The sequence below is a fragment of the Saccopteryx leptura genome, chromosome 10 (genome assembly GCF_036850995.1).
Source record: "Saccopteryx leptura isolate mSacLep1 chromosome 10, mSacLep1_pri_phased_curated, whole genome shotgun sequence".
Classification (NCBI taxonomy): domain Eukaryota; kingdom Metazoa; phylum Chordata; class Mammalia; order Chiroptera; family Emballonuridae; genus Saccopteryx; species Saccopteryx leptura.
The window spans coordinates 13,929,900-13,947,048 of NC_089512.1; the positions used below are offsets into that span (position 1 = coordinate 13,929,900).

Below are 17,149 nucleotides of genomic sequence, written 5' to 3' on the forward strand. Positions count from 1 at the left end.
TTTTTTTGTATTTTTCCAAAGTTAGAAGTAGGGAGGTAGACAGACTCCCACATGCGCCCGACCAGGATCCACCCAGCATGCCCACCAGGGGGCGATACTCTGCCCATCTGGGGTGTTGCTCCGCTGTGGTTGGAGCCATTCCAGTGCCTGAGGTGGGAACCATGGAGCTGTCCTCAGCACCCAGGCCAACTTTGCTCCAATGGAGCCTTGGCTGAGGGAAGGGAGAGAGAGAGAGGAAGGAGAGGGGAAGGGAGGAGAAGCAGATGGGCGCTTTTCCTGTGTGCCCTGGCCAGGAATCGAACCCGGAACTTCCACATGCCGGGCTGACACTCTACCACTGAGCCAACTGACCAGGGCCAAAATAATTTTCTTCACAGTACTTCTAAGTCATTGTCACTTATCGAGCAGCAGTCCTGCCTTTCCTGGGCCCCCTTCCTCATACACTGCACTTCATATGCTTATCACCCACCCTTTCCCTGATGTCATTCATCTGCTTCTCTCCATAAACACTGCCTATGTCTGAGACATAGCTGGAACAACTCTGGGTAGCCTCGAGTTTTTCTTTCTTCCAACTTTGCATGTCTTTTCAAGACTTCTCAAAACAGGTCAGTATCCAACAAATGAGGCTGGTCTCTATCTTGATTGTCAAGCAGCATAAGAGGATTATTCACATTTGTTCCTTCATTTAATCTGCACAACAGTGTTCTGAGTTAAGCAGAGTTATACATCACTTACCACAATACAGACAAGGAAACCTGAAGCTCCGATGACCAGCAACTCGTTTCGAGTGAAATTGGACTTCACACCTTGATTTATATGATGAAGGCCGGTAATATAGTAAGAGATCACATTTTCTGAGTGCTCTGCCCTATGGTTCTTATGAGTTCTCTCCTTCAACCCCTCCATGTGGTAGGGGTACTGTTATTCTCATATAGTTCGGAAGGAAATTAATTATAGAGAGGCTAAGAAACATGTTCAGGATTGCCTTGGTAGAAGTGGGGAAGGTGAGACTCAAACCCAGTCTCTCTCCAAAGCCCTTGATTTTAACCCTTAGAGTAGCGAGTTTTTTTCATGCTTGCTGACCCCCAGGAGTGAATTTTCTTTTTTCAAAAAATGAAATTAGTTCTAGTTACAGTTTTATTAATTTAAAATCATGTTTGTGTGATAACCAATTTCTGGAAACAAAAAGAACATACATTTGTCTTTTTTTTGAATGTTGTCTTATATATTTTTAAAATAAAATTTTTTTGTATGATCGTACTCTGGATGGTCAGGAGGCACGAGGATGTTCAGGAACGTTCGTGCTGCTCAAAGGGTTAAAATCTGTATCCCTTCAACTCAGAGCCAATTAGACTTTTGTACATGCTATTTAAAGAATTAGATATGACAGATGCATAAGTGTAAGCCATGCAGTCAGCACACCCCACTGGAGAGCCATCATTTTGTTGGTAGACACAGTGGGTGATACAGTTGAGGTATTCTAGAAAGGCCCCAGTGTCATGGGACCTCCCATGTGTCATGTGACTCTCTGTCAGTGTCCAGGGCACAGGTCACTCTAACTCATTTTATTATTAGATTCTGGAGAAGAACCCATCAAGGAGTGGGCAGACTATTTGTATTGCTGTTCTGGGGACCTGGGGCTTACTGGCCTAAACTTGGAAGACCGGTCCTAAAGCTACCTTGTCTGCTTGCTTTCTGTGTGAACTTACGCACAGAGCTTAGGGTTTTGACATAAGTTTTCATGTGGATAAAAATGAGTGTGGACTATAATTTTGCCCAAATTTGACCAGATACAAAATAGAAAACATAAATCTAATAATAACCATTTAAAATACCAAAACAGTAATTCAATTCAATACCACACTGTCAAAAAAAAAGGGCACCAGGCATCGATGGCTTTACAGACAAGTTTCACCAATCTTCCAAGGAGCTGTGCTACAGACTGAGTGGTTTTGCCCCTACCACCCCATTCATATGTGGAAATCTAATCCCCAGTGTGTTGGTATTTGGAACTGACTAGGACCTGAGGGCAGAGCGCTCCTAAATGGGGTTAGTGATCTTATAAAAGATCCTGCAGAGCTTCCTCACCCCTTCTACCGCGTGAAGACAGAGCAAGAAAACAACCGCTGGCCTGCCCTGTGGGGCGCAGTGCATGAAGCCCCGACCTGGAGCGCTGAGGTCGCTGCTGAGGTTGCCGCTTCGGTTGACCTGGAACGGTCCCCTGGGCTTGCCTGGTCAAGGCACATATGGGAGTTGATGCTTCCTGCTCCTCCCCTTTCTCTCTCTCTCTCTCTCCCCTCTCTAAAATGAATAAATAAAATCTTAAAAGAAGAAAAAGAAGAAGACAAGCACCGATGAACCAGGAAGCTGGCCCTCACCCAGACACCGACCCTGTCAGTGCTCTGATCCTGGGTTTCCTAGCCTCTAGACAGTGAGAATACATTTCTGTTGTTTATAAGCTACCCAGGCTAAGGTATTCTGTCATAGCAGCCTGAACTGACTAAGATAAGCAGTTGACCCCAACCTTACTCAAATTGTTAAAAAAAAAATAGATAAAGAAGGGAGGGTTACACACTTACTTAATGAGACAATAACCTTGTTAACAAAATGAATAGAAATGGCCTGACCTGTGGTGGAGAAGTCGATAAAGGGTTGACCTGGAACACTGAGGTTGCCGGTTCGAAACCCCGGGCTTGCCCGGTCAAGGTGCACACAAGAAGCCATTACTAAGAGTTGATGCTTCCCATTCTCTTCCCACCTTCCCTCTCTTCTCTCTTTAAAATCAATAAATAAAATCTTTTTAAAAAAATGAATGGAACAAAAATACGTAAAAGAAGAAAAGAAATAATCTTATATATCTTTATAAATCCCAGAGAAAACAGCCAGTAAGTGCAGTCCACTATTGCTGTTACTAGCCTCAGCATCACACAGAGCAAGGTGTGGTTCCCAGTTCCACCAGAAACAAGATGCTGTTCCTCCGAGCTTCCTTGTCTGTAACGCGGTAGGTGACATGCATTGCTGCTTAATTCTGAAGGGTCTGATGAAAACTAAATGAGTGATTGTGAGTGAATAATGCCTTTATGTTACTTGTTAACCAAGTCTATACAAAATGATCTTCATGGTTTGGTAGCGGAAAAATGCAAACACAACAACTACACACACACACACACACACACACACACACACACGAATCCAACTATATCAAAATGAAAAACTTTTGTTTTTCTATTCATTGGTACCGTAATTATAAAGTTATAAAAATTGGCCAGAGCCTGGAGACAGAACTTACCACATATAGAAAAGATATTTATTACCCACAGTAGATAGAAACTCCCTGTAGATCAACACAACAACAAAAGGACAGCCCAGTGTAAGAATAGGAGAGGGATGCCAACAGGCGGTTCACAGAGTTGGAACTTGAGTTGTTAATAAACATATGAAGAAATAGACACTAGTTATATCACTGGTTAGCACAGAAGTGCCTAGGAAAATGGGACTTCTTTTTATTTATCAGATTGACAACAATTCTCAAGCCGGATAATATCAAATACTGAGAAGGATATAGGAAAATGGAATCTCTAATCACTGCTAACAATTTAATTGCTTACAGTCATTTTGGGGGAAATTTTTGCTTATTTGTAATGAAGTGAAATAACCAGGAAGCCCAATTTGTAACCCAGCAATACCACTTCTAGATACACAGGGAAGGAAAGCGCTTGTGTGTGTACCTGGGGAAAACGCACGCGTCTGCCTAGTTTGCTGTTGCTCGTCATAGCAGAGAAACGGAAGTAACCTACAAATGCACCAAGGGGGGACGGACTCATAGAATCTGCTACAGAAGTTAGGAGCAAACTGGAAGAGTACAGATCAACCCAGTGAATTTCAAAAACATACTGCGGAGTGGTAAATGCAAGTTAGGTTGGGAAAAAATGTAGATAAAACTAGCAGAAGACTTCCCACCATTAAGAATGATGCAGAATGGGAAAGGACATGGGTGTTTCTATTGTATGTAAACGTCTCAGGGATGCCTCCTGGTAGAACAGAGGTTCCAGGTCCCTCTAGGACTCTTCTTCCCTGACAACACCAGTCACTTGGCAAAGCCGAAGAGCTGCTAAGTGTTGCCATCTTTTCTCTCTGGCTAGGAACAAGGTAAGAAGTATTTGTGAAACAGCTGCTGAAATAACTCTCCCAGCAGGCAATGCTATTACAAACAAACAAATTAACAAACAAACAAGTCCATTTCAAAAATTCTAAATATCAATAGAAACATTTTAGGTCAATGGTGACTTTTTAAAAAAATGATTACAGATTTTGAAATCTGGTTACTGTGTCCTATTGACTCACTTTCTCTCTATTTGAGAATATTTTACTACTACAGTGAGATTGGCAGGGTGAGTGGGGTGTGTTTTTAGATAATAGTGAGCTTTGAGATTAAGTTGCGGGCACTGCGCTACTCTACCCCTCAACATTGTAGTGTGTATTTCTAAGAACAAGGATATTGTCCCGCATAGTCATGGCGGGACAATAGGTATGAAAGTTAGGGAATTTAACATGATGCAGTACTAAAACCCACATTTTCAAATGTTGGCAGTTGTTACAACGAAGTTCTTTATAGTTACCGTATTTTTCACTCCATAAGACACACTCCCTCCCCCACCTAAAGTGGAGGGGAAAATGCCCATGCATCTTATGAAGTGAAAAATGCAGTATTTTATTAAATATTTGAACACACCATTTGGTTCAGAATATTTTTTTTCTTATTTTTCTCCTTAAAATCCTAGGTGTGTCTTATGGTCAGGTGCATCTTATGGAGCGAAAACTATAGCAATTCTCCCTGTCCACCTAACACCATCTCCCCTCACTACCCCAATCCAGTATCCAGTTCAGGACCCCACATGACATATCATTGACGCGTCTCTTTGGTTTCCTTTAATTCACAACAGTTTTTCAGCTCTCTCTGTCTTCCAGTTAACAAATACAGTGGTCCCTCGTCTATCGTGGAGGTCAGGTTCCAGAACCCCCCACAATAGGTGAAAATCCGCAAAGTAACGACCCCGTATTTAGTTTATTATTTATATATGTTTCAAGGCTTTATAAACCCTCCACACACTCTCATAAACCTTTCCCACACTTGTTTTGCTTATTTTACTGCAAAGATAATTAAAATAATAACTATATCAAAAACCCTGTATACCACAAAATCCCGCGACAGAGCGGAATATCCACAATACAAAACTAGATATATATCATACAATTTAAACATCCACGATACAGTGAGACTGCAAAAAGTGAGCGGCGATAGGGCGAAGGATGGCTGTAATGTAAACGCATAATTCTCATTCTCATGGACTGTCACTTTGCCAGACAAGGAGGAGAAGAGCCTCTGCATCTGTCCTCCCCCTTCCAGCAGGGTCTGGCTGGCTTCTCTGTCTGGGTAATCCACCTGGGCTCTCAGAACGAGGGCCCTCAACCCCTCACTGGCTCCTCTGGGCACCCAGGCAGGTGTACTTCCTGTGGCTTCTCTTCCACCAGGTGTCTGTAACCAGTCTCATCACAACAGTGAGCTTGAGATCCTTCCGGACTCTGCGAGCGCTGAGGCCCCTGCGAGCTCTGTCCCAGTTTGAAGGAATGAAGGTACATTCGTCAGGTGGACGGGAGGACCATTCATCAGGTGGACGGGAGGACCATTCATCAGGTGGACGGGAGGACGGGAGGTCCATTCGTCGGGAGGACGGGAGGTCCATTCGTCGGGTGGACGGGGGGTCCATTCGTCGGGTGGACGGGGGGTCCATTCGTCGGGTGGACGGGGGGTCCATTCGTCGGGAGGACGGGGGGTCCCTTCGTCGGGAGGACGGGAGGTCCCTTCGTCGGGTGGACGGGAGGTCCATTCGTCGGGTGGACGGGAAGTCCATTTGTCGGGAGGGCGGGGGGTCCCTTCGTCGGGAGGACGGGAGGTCCCTTCGTCGGTTGGACGGGGGGTCCCTTCGTCGGGAGGACGGGAGGTCCATTCGTCGGGTGGACGGGGGGTCCATTCGTCGGGTGGACGGGGGGTCCATTCGTCGGGTGGACGGGGGGTCCATTCGTCGGTTGGACGGGGGGTCCCTTCGTCGGGAGGACGGGAGGTCCCTTCGTCGGGTGGACGGGAGGTCCATTCGTCGGGTGGACGGGAGGTCCATTCATCGGGGGGATGGGTCCATTCATCAGCTAGCAGTGACAGGTGGAGCTTTTTCCCCTGGGCTGGGTGGGCTTCCCTTAAATTGCCAAGCTTTTCCTGAATTTTTCCTCATCCAGCCCACTGCTTAGAATGTGAGAAATGGAGAAGAGTCTAAAATAACGTCTCCATTCTAAAGAAGTTTCTGGGACAGCTGACATGGGCTGTGGCTTCCCTTTCATCCTAAGGCAGGTGTCCCATAAGTCTCTAACACCACCCTCTGAGGACAGTCCTCAAGTGGTCCTCAGCGGCAGCAGGCCGGGCCCGCTCACTGACTCTGGAGCCCAGAGCAGGACTCTTCGTAGGGGGCGGGTGGGTGTGCAGAGTAGAGACCCAGCCCCAGACATCAGGCCTGTCTGGGACCGTCATGAGCTGGATGATTCTCACACATCTGTTATGTCTTTCTTCTTTTTGTTCTCTGAAGGTGGTAGTTAATGCCCTCGTAGGTGCCATCCCTGCCATTCTGAATGTTTTGCTTGTCGGCCTCATTTTCTGGCTTATATTTTGTATCCTGGGAGTAACCTTGTTTTCTGGACAATTTGGGAAATGTGTTAATATAACAGGTAACTCGACCTCAGATATTGATTACCGTCATGTTGCAAACCAAAGTGAATGTAAAAGTAAAAATTTCAACTGGACCAACCTGAAAGTCAACTTTGACGATGTGGGGATGGCTTACCTCGCCCTGCTGCAAGTGGTAAGTACCATCAGCCTGTTTCTCACTCTTAGGAGAATTATAAATTATTTCTCAACTAATAAAAATACAGTGACTCCCTTGAGATAACAGAATCAAATCCCAGTTCCTCGTGTGGGAGCCAATGCCCTTTGGAACTGGTCTCCACTAAGCATCTCTAACTCCATTGTCTACTAAGCCCCTGTCTCCATGTGATGCCGGGTAAGGGTCTGTCTGCCTCACCCTGCCGTGTGCAGTGCTTTGTCTTCCAAGCTCCACCCAGAGAGGGGAGGAGCTTCAGAGGCCAAGCTGCACCATTAGTAATAGTTCCCTGTTGGAAGTCAGTCCCGGGTCAAACCAGTCACGGGGTTTTGGACAGACAGTGCAGACAGATGTGGCATCAGGAAAAATCCCGCTTAAGGCTCTTTATAACAGTTGGTTTATATAGCTTCTCTAGCAATTTTTAAGGCAGAAATTTCTTTTGTGTTTAAACTTTTTATTTTGTGCAGATTAAGAAGAAAAAATCTAAGGCATTCATCCTTGAATTCCTTCGACTCTTCTTTTATTTGGACATTCTGTCCTGGGAGGGTGGGGCATCATCTTACACACATCTGCCCCCGGCCTTGCTTTCTTCTGCACGGCACTTGCCTGCCGATGGAAAGTCTATAATTGTGCTCACGGTCACCTGCTTTGTGTTGCAGGCAACATTTAAGGGCTGGACGGACATTATGTACGCCGCTGTGGATGCCAGAGGGGTGAGCTTGTGTTCCACCGTGTTCTAGAATGCTAGGGTCGAATCAGGGACAGTGTGACTGCACCCTAGGGTGCTCTATGGTCCAGTCCCCTTTCTCCATCGTGGCCAAGGAGGAACCGCTCATGTAGGAGAGAGAGCCAGAAACAGCAACAGAATCACAGGATGCCTTGATTTATTTCTCTCTCTCACCTTTTCTCCAAATGGGTGGATAGGCAGAAGGCATTTTTCAAAGGGCACTTGCCCTTGACTGTGGGAAAACCTTAAGATTGGACTAGGTCTGAGCAAGACAGCTACTCCTGTGGCTTCAGGCTCCCCAGAGACTGAAGAGATTTCTGGTGATTGTCAACCGTTTAACTCTAGTTAAATAGAGAGTGATTATAGATCCCCAAAGTTAGAAGAATACTGAGCGATCTGCTTTATTTCCATTTCCAATAGGAAGACTGAGGAATAGAAAAGAAGGGCATTGCCCAAAGCCTCACTGTGAGCAAATGGTTGAATCAAGGATGGAATCAGCATTATTTATTTTTTCCTATCATCACACACGTGTGTTGTTCTGTTTAAGAGTCTTCAGAGTAGTTGATGTCTGGCACATAGTAGGCATTTGACACATGCGAGCTGGAAGTAGCAGTAGAGGTGCTATGAGTAACGTTATAGGAGTAGTAGAGGCTATTTGTAACCAAGGAAATATTTTTAAGTGTTAATATGCTTTTTTTTTTTTTGTATTTTTCTGAAGTTGGAAATGGGGAGGCAGTCAGACAGACTCCCGCATGCGCCCGACCGGGATCCACCTGGCACACACACCAGGGGGTGATGCTCTGCCCATCTGGGGCATCGCTCTGTTGCAACCAGAGCCATTCTAGCACCTGAGGCAGAGGCCACAGAGCCATCCTCAGTGCCTGGGCCAACTTTGCTCTAATGGAGCCTTGGCTGCAGGAGGGGAAGAGAGAGTCAGAGAGGAAGGAGAGGGGGAGGGGTGGAGAAGCAGATGGGCACTTCTCCTTGTGTGCCCTGGCCGGGAATCGAACCTGGGACTCCTGCACGCCAGGCTGATGCTCTACCACTGAGCCAATGCCTTTTTTTTTTTTAATCTGAGTGTATGACCTTCACTCTGGTTTACCTGGAGCACCCATCTGCCTTGAGGTGGAGCTGGGAGGTGGGGAGGAAATTATATACAGCTGTATAACAGAAAAGGTGTGTTGCTTGCATATGTGGGCAGAAGTGTGTGGAGAAGCACCTGTCCTGATGCTGGTCCTGGGACATTCTAGCTGGTGTGCGCTGGCTTCTAATATGATGGCCCTTGTCTGTGTAGTCATGCAGCAACCTGCTGGTCTCAATATTGAAGTTACAACTGATTAAACCATGGAGGTCTCTCCCCACTCACTCCTCCTGGTCTCAAACGCTGACTCGCTGCCATATCCTCCACATGGTCTCCTGGGCCAGCAGCCTACTCCATTCCTTGCTATGAAGCCCACCATGGCAAGCCCACAGGCTATCAACCCCATGTCCAAACCACATAAGAACTGAAAAAGGTTCAAGAGACTTCTCTCTGTCCAATTATGCTACCCTAGCTTCTGCTGCCTTTGTTCACACCTTGAACTTAGGAAGTTTGGCTATAGTCTATTTGTGTCCATTCTGGAGCTTGATCATTCATTCATTCGTTCATTCATTCATGCATCCATTCATCCATCCATTCTTTCAGGTTATGACATGTCACAATGTATGCTAGGCACCAGGGATTCAAGAGTGATGGGACACAAGCAGAGAGTAAATGCAGTATGGGCTCTGTATGGAGGATATAATTGTTCAGCAAGAGTGGGTCATCTGTCACCTCTGCCTAAGCTGACTGCCACCCTCCTCTGGTGGTCTCACCTCCGTTCTGGCTCCCTCTCACTGCATGGTACCCCCGGGCATGGGAAACGGAGGGGCCCCCTGCTGGTGCCGTGGCTTTCTGGAGGAGTCTGAGGGGTTAATGCTGCTGCTGAGTAACTTGGGCTTTTAGATAAGGCAGTTACTATTGCTCATAGTTCTCTCCAGTAATTGTTTTCTTCTCTCCTTTAAAAAATTCCTAGAAAGATATGCAGCCAGGGTTTCAGACGAACGAGTTGATGTACCTTTACTTTGTAGTTTTTATCATCTTCGGCTCCTTCTTCACTCTGAATCTCTTCATTGGTGTTATCATTGATAACTTCAATCAACAGCAGAAAAAGATAAGTATTGGGGTTGTCCTGATTTGATGTTTCACCTCTCTTCTCCAGGGCACTGGAGTGAAACATAGTTACTGTCTAGATTTTTGTGCAGATAGCCTTTATCATCAGCATGGGACAAAGAGGACAGCGAACCTGGAGAAGGGTCTTGAACAGGTGGCTGAAAAAGGGACTAAAACAGATGGGTTTTATTAAACCATTGTTGTTGTTTTTTCTCTCAACTCTACCCTTTAACACAAAGGGCATTGTTGAACCCTAATAGAAAAGCAGCTACCAAGATTAGTATTTATGACACTATAGTCATATTTTAGTAACCTTTCAAGTGTAACTTGTTATCCAGGATAAAAAGAATAAACCCTTCACCAAGCTTGTGTCCTGGCTCCCGGTTCTGAAGCCTCAGCAGATTTATTGAAATAACTTGTAAAGAAAATAGTTGGGGAAGAGGAAGGTCTTTTTAGGGACATTTCTTCTTCCATGCATTGTAATCAACAGATGGTTTTCCCCCCCGATTTTATCCTTCATAGTAAATGTGGAAAATAAAGGAAGATAAAAAGGAAATTTAAATCACCCATAAGGTGACTACCAAATGATAACCATTTTGGATTAAGCCTCATCATGTTGGTACAGTAATCTTGCAGTTACTTTCTAACTAACTGTTTATTTTTTTTTACACAGTTGAGATTGCACAAGATTTTTAATTTTGTAGCTTCCCCACCTTCCCATTAGCTATGAGTTCATACAATGAAATCATCTTTGTTGTAAGAATTTTCAGGCTGAATTGCATCCCATATTATGGATTGATCATAATTTATCCTAATAATTCCCCCCTCTTGTTTGGACATTTAGGTCATTTCTAAATTTCTTGCTCCTCTAAAACTATCACGAATATGAACTTCTTTCTCTGGGTCTTTGATTATATTTCTTCAGGATAAGTTCTTAGAATTTAAGCCATTAAAGATATACTTTGTCAAATAACCTTTCAGAGATAGTGCTACCCTCCTTTGCAAGATATGAAAATGCCTCTTTGTCCTTTTCTCATTCTCATTTTTGTAATTTATTTTTAGTCTTTTCTGGCTTGATGAGTAACAATGTTATCTCATTGTTTTATATTCATTTACTTGGCCATTTGTGCAGTAGTAAACAGTTGCACAGGATGGTGGCCCTAAGTATTTCTCTTTTAAGAATTACGTGTTTAGCCTTTGTCTCTTTTTAAAATTGAGATTGCCATATTTTTCTTAGGTTTGTATATGGTAAGTCCAGTTTGTGACTTGCTTCTTGTATTTATCACAAGTGATGTTTTTGACTTACAGACATTTAGCATATTCATGGAGTCAAACTTTTAATCTTGACCTTTTTCTTGAATTTTCTTGACTTCTTTTCTTGAATTTCTAAATTCTGAAACCAGGTAACTAAATATTCACTTTTGATTTTCCTAGTTTTTTGTGACTCTTTTTAACATTTTTCTGTCAAACTCTTTTAACCCATCCATAATGTATCTTGATACTGATGAGCCCTCCTTGTGACCGCAGAGAGAGCCAGTCGCTGTCCTTAGCAACTACATCCCTGTTCCTCGGGGGCGGGAGCGGGAGCACGCTCTGTGGGTCACCTCTGTGATGTGCAGCCTGATTGCAATCAATACCTGCAATTTGGATGTCAGGCCTGTGGTTTCAGATTTCAGCTTACATTTGAAATCTCTGATTTGATCAGTACGTAGCAATTTTGTTTTGTTTTACTTTTTATTATGGAAAATTTCAAACATGTACAAGAGAATACTGAAATGAACACAAAATACCCATCACCACACTTATTGATTTAAGAACATCCTTATGCTATCTTTGGCCTCACCCAGTCCTGCTAGCAGATTTTTTTAATAGAACAAATCATAGACATGATAGCATTTCATCCACAGATATCTGATAACATATCTCTTTTTAAGCATAACCACAATTGTATTATCACACCTGAGAAAGTTAATATGACTTCTTTAGATTTGGCAAATACCCAGTCCCTGTTCGAATTTCCTCCAAGTCTTCATTTTCTTAAAATATTTTTGCATTCTTTTATCGGTTAATTAATTGATATTAAAATTTATTTATTTTCAAATCAGATTTAAATAAGGTCCTCCCGCTGGACAGCTTCCTTGCTCTCCGAATAATGAGATGCTCCGGGCCAAGGTCAGACGGCTCCTGCCCCGGACCCGGAGTCAGCCATTCCTCTGAGGATGCCGGTTTGGTTAGGGAGGCGGTGTTCCAGGACCGCTGGAATGCTTGTTGTCATTGCTTCAAGGTCTTTTCAGGGAGGCAGAGCTACATCAAATTTAGGACTACTGGGAAAGATATATTTGAGAATCTGATTACTGGTCATTCAAATTCAGGACTCTGAGGTTTTCATTTAAACCAGGGGTCCCCAAACTTTTTACACAGGGGGCCAGTTCACTGTCCCTCAGACCGTTGGAGGGCCAGACTATAAAAAAAACTATGAACAAATCCCTATGCACACTGCATATATCTTATTTTAAAGTAAAAAAACAAAACGGGAATAAATACAATATTTAAAATAAAGAACAAGTAAATTTAAATCAACAAACTGACCAGTATTTCAGTGGGAACTATGCTCCTCTCACTGACCACCAATGAAAGAGGTGCCCCTTCCAGAAGTGCAGCGGGGGCCAGATAAATGGCCTCAGGGGGCCGCATGTGGCCCGCGGGCCGTAGTTTGGGGACCCCTGATTTGAACGATACATCTGAATCTCTTCTACACTGAGAAACCTGGTTCTCATGGGAACAGGAGATAATAACATTAAACATTTCCACAATTATTCATTTTCTTTATCCCACAGCACACACATAGAACAAACAGCCTCAAAGAAATAATATTAACGCTACCATGACGCATATGATTACTGAAGACACCTGTATCTACCGGGCATCCTGAAACAGCCCGGTTAACTTCCAGGGCTCTGTTTACTGTGGTACAATACACCTTACACAGATTTACCACCTTAACCATTTCTAGTGTACAGTTGTATTGTATTAAATACATTCATATGGCATACAGCCATCACCACTACCCTCGTCGTCACTCTTCTCATCTTGAAAACTGAAACTCTGTGCCCGTCAAATAGTAACTCCTGTTCTTCTTCTCCCTGGGATCTGGCAGCCACAATTCTACCTTCTGTCTCTGTGATTTCAATGACTATAAGTATCTTTTATAAGTGGAATCATCCAGCATTTGTCTTTTTTGTGACTGGCTTATTTCATTTAGCATCATGTTCTCAAGTTCATTTTGTTTGTTTATTTGTCTTGTTTATTCATTTGTTGCTTTCTGTTTTATATCCACATATGACTGAAATCGTATGGTTCTTGACTTTTTCAGCCTGACTTATTTTGCTTAGCATGGTATTCTCAAGATCCATGCAGGTTATCCCAGGTGGTAGTATTTCATCGTTTTGTGTGGCCAAGTAGTATTCCATCATATAGATGTATAACATCTTCATCCAATCATCCATCAAAGAAATGTAAACTGGTGCAGCCACTGTGGAAAACTATGGAGGTCCCTCAAAAAATTAAGAACAGAGGAACTATATGACCGACCTAGCAATCCCTCTTCTGGGTATCTACCCCCCAAATTTGAAAATATTTGTTTATAAAGATGTATGTACCCCTGTGTTTATTGCAGCATTGTTTATGGTGACCAAGATGTGGAAACAACCTTAGTACCCTTCAGTGATGCCCTAAAGTGTTATGAAGTGCAAGTTGTCTGTTCTTTCTTCTGTCTTCGTTGTCACTCCCAAGAAATCATTGCCAAATCCAATGTCATGGAACTTCTGCCTTGTTTCTTTTGTAGAGTTTTGTTGTTTAAGTATAGATTTTATACTTATGTATTTAATCCCCTTTGAGTTAATTTTTATTTATAGTATTAGATAATGATCCACCTTTATTCTTTTGCATGTGGATATTCAGTTTTCCCAGTCAGTGCCCGTTTTCCCAGTCTCCGAAAGGACTGACCCAGGGCTGTATATTTTTGGCCCATACTGGTAGGGTCAGTTCAGATCCCATACCCTCATAAAGACGGGCCCAGATTCACAAATTACCAAGGAAGACTGGGATTCTACCCATAGTGCAGGCAGAAACAGTTTCCTAGTTGTCTCTCATTGCCTACAAATCCTGTGTCGTCACCTTTTCATTGACAGCACTTGGAGAGTCCCAGACTCATGCAGGAACCATGGCATAAGCCCACTTCCTATTCGTCCATGCCCCTTGTGGCTATTAAACCCAAGATTCTAGTTTTTACAGAAATTATCGAATGCTGTTAGGTCAACTGTGGCTTTGGAACTAGGCTCTGTCCTTGTTGACCTCTCTTGATTTTCAGATCCTGGAGATTTTCCTGACTTTTGTCCTAGCCCAGCTTTGATCCAGGAGTTCTAGATTTTTGCTTCCCCTCAAATTTTCAGAAATGAAAATCCTAATTCATTTATTTTATTCTGTCTTGCTCAGTAGTGAAAACATTTAAAGCTGTCTAATTTTTATTTCTGAGAATGGCTTTGGACAGATTCTTTGAAATGTTATTAGTAGTGACATGCATTCATTTATTCTGAAGAATTTTAATTGCCACTTTGTGGGATTTTTTTTTTTGTTTAAATTTTGTCACTCATTTATATTTTTGTTGCATTGTGCTGTGATTTATGCAATCTGAAGTATATTCCATTTTGTAAATATTCTTTAGTTTGCAAAAAATTTGTGATCTTTGTTGATATTCTAAAAAGTGAAATATAACTGATAAAAGTAACATTTCCCCTTATTTTTTAATGTAAATCCTTTCCCTTTCAGCCCTTCCCTGCAGTCCAGCCTCTTCTGCTTCTCTTTGGAACTTTAGGAATTAATGATAGAACTGTGATATAACTTCGAAACTGTTTCTGACAATTCAGAACTTGTTTCCAAAAATCTGTTAATAACTAGCTTTCATCTTCTTTATATACCTAGGTGGCCAAGACATTTTTATGACAGAAGAACAGAAGAAATACTACAGTGCAATGAAAAAATTAGGATCCAAAAAACCTCAAAAGCCCATTCCTAGGCCTCTGGTAAGAGCAACTGATTGATTCTAAATTCATAGAACCGTTAAGAGGTTATGAGCAATTTAGATGTTACTCGGCTGTTCTTCTTTAATTTTTAAACCTTGCAAAGCTTACACAAAAACTCAATAAAGACTCAGATACACTCATATATGGCTCAGGAAAACTAGACACACATATTCAACAGGAATAGTCTGGGCACTGACTTTAATTTGTTTTTTAGTGAGCACGCAACAGGTGCAACTCACTGCAGGGATGTGAATTTACCAGCCAGTTTAACTTCATCTTTTTTTTTAATTTTTATTAATTTTAATGGGGTGACATCCATAAATCAGGGTACATATGTTCAAAGAAAACATGTCCAGGTTATCTTGTCATTCAATTATGTTGCATACCCATCACCCAAAGTCAGATTGTCCTCCATCACCTTCTATCTGGTTTTCTTTGTGTCCCTCCCCCTCCTCCCTCTCTCCCCTCCCCCTTCCCTTCTCTCCCCCGCCTGTAACCACCACACTTTTGTCCATGTCTCTTAGTCTCGTTTTTATGTCCCACCTATATATGGAATCATGCAGTTCTTGGTTTTTTCTGATTTACTAATTTCACTCTGTATAATGTTATCAAGATCCAACAATTTTGTTGTAAATGATCTGATGTCATCATTTCTTATGGCTGAGTAGTATTCCATAGTGTATATGTGCCACATCTTTATCCAGTCATATATTGAAGGGCTTTTTGGTTGTTTCCATGTCTTGGCCGCTGTGAACAATGCTGCAATGAACATGGGGCTGCCTGTGTCTTTACGTATCAATGTTTCTGAGTTTTTGGGGTATATACCCAGTAGAGGGATTGCTGGATCATAAGGTAGTTTTATTTTCAGTTTTTTGAGGAACCACCATACTTTCTTCCATAATGGTTGTACTACTTTACAGTCCCACCAACAGTGAATGAGGGCTCCTTTTTCTCCACAGCCTCTCCAACATTTGCTATTACCTGTCTTGTTGATAATAGCTAATCTAACAGGTGTGAGATGGTATCTCATTGTAGTTTTGATTTGCATTTCTCTAATAACTAATGAAAATGAGCATCTTTTCATCTATCTGTTGGCCATTTGTATTTCTTCCTGGGAGAAGTGTCTGTTCATGTCCTCTTCCTATTTTTTTTATTGGATTGTTTGTTTGTTTGTTATTGAGTTTTATGAGTTCTTTGTATATTTTGGATATTAGGCCCTTATCTGAGCTGTTGTTTGAAAATATCATTTCCCATTTAGTTGGCTGTCTGTTTATTTTATTGTCAGTTTCTCTTGCTGAGCAAAAACTTCTTAGTCTGATGTGGTCCCATTCATTTATCTTTGCCTTCACTTCGCTTGCCTTTGCAGTCAAATTCATAAAATGCTCTTTAAAACCAAGGTCCATGAGTTTAGGTCCTATGTCTTCTTCTATGTACTTTATTGTTTCAGGTCTTATATTTAGGTCTTTGATCCATTTTGAATTAATTTTAGTACAAGGGGACAAACTGTAGTCAAGTTTCATTCTTTTGCATGTGGCTTTCCAGTTTTCTCAGCACCATTTGTTGAAGAGGCTTTCTTTTCTCCATTGTGTGTTGTTGGCCCCTTTATCGAAAATTATTTGACCATATATATATGTGGTTTTATTTCTGGACTTTCTATTCTGTTCCATTGGTCTGAGTGTCTATTTTTCTGCCAATACCATGCTGTTTTGATTGTCGTGGCTCTATAATATAGTTTGAAGTCAGGTATTGTAATGCCCCCAGCTTCATTCTTTTTCCTTAGAATTGCTTTGACTATTTGGGGGTTTTTATAGTTCCATATATATCTGATGATTTTTTGTTCCATTTATTTAAAAAATGTCATTGGAATTTTGATGGGAATTGCATTAAATTTGTATGTTGCTTTGGGTAATATGGCCATTTTGATTATATTTATTCTTCCTATCCAAGAACAAGGAATATTTTTCCATCTCATTGTATCTTTTTCAATTTCCCTTAACAATGCTTTGTAGTTTTCGTTATATAGGTCCTTTACATTCTTTGTTATGTTTATTCCTAGGTATTTTATTTTTTTTGTTGCAATCATGAAGGGGATTATTTTTTTGAGTTCGTTTTCTAATGTTTCATTGTTGACATATAGAAAGGCTATGGACTTTTGTATATTAATTTTGTATCCTGCAACCTTACTGTATTGGGTTACTGTTTCTAGTAATCTTTTTGTGGAGTC

General features: G+C 42.1%; 1 protein-coding gene and 1 long non-coding RNA gene across 2 annotated transcripts in view; one reads left to right on the forward strand and one right to left on the reverse strand.

The window, feature by feature from the left end:
• LOC136382571 (uncharacterized) overlaps positions 1-17,149 on the reverse strand; it is a 420,231-nt gene that overhangs the window by 153,300 nt on the left and 249,782 nt on the right. The gene's annotated exons all lie outside the window — the stretch shown is intronic.
• SCN11A (sodium voltage-gated channel alpha subunit 11) overlaps positions 1-17,149 on the forward strand; it is a 138,763-nt gene that overhangs the window by 107,250 nt on the left and 14,364 nt on the right. The window contains exons 22-26 of the mRNA XM_066351988.1: positions 5,533-5,634; positions 6,636-6,908; positions 7,586-7,639; positions 9,708-9,849; positions 14,825-14,925. Coding sequence (XP_066208085.1) covers positions 5,533-5,634; positions 6,636-6,908; positions 7,586-7,639; positions 9,708-9,849; positions 14,825-14,925 — 672 coding nt within the window. The remainder of the gene's footprint in view (positions 1-5,532; positions 5,635-6,635; positions 6,909-7,585; positions 7,640-9,707; positions 9,850-14,824; positions 14,926-17,149) is intronic.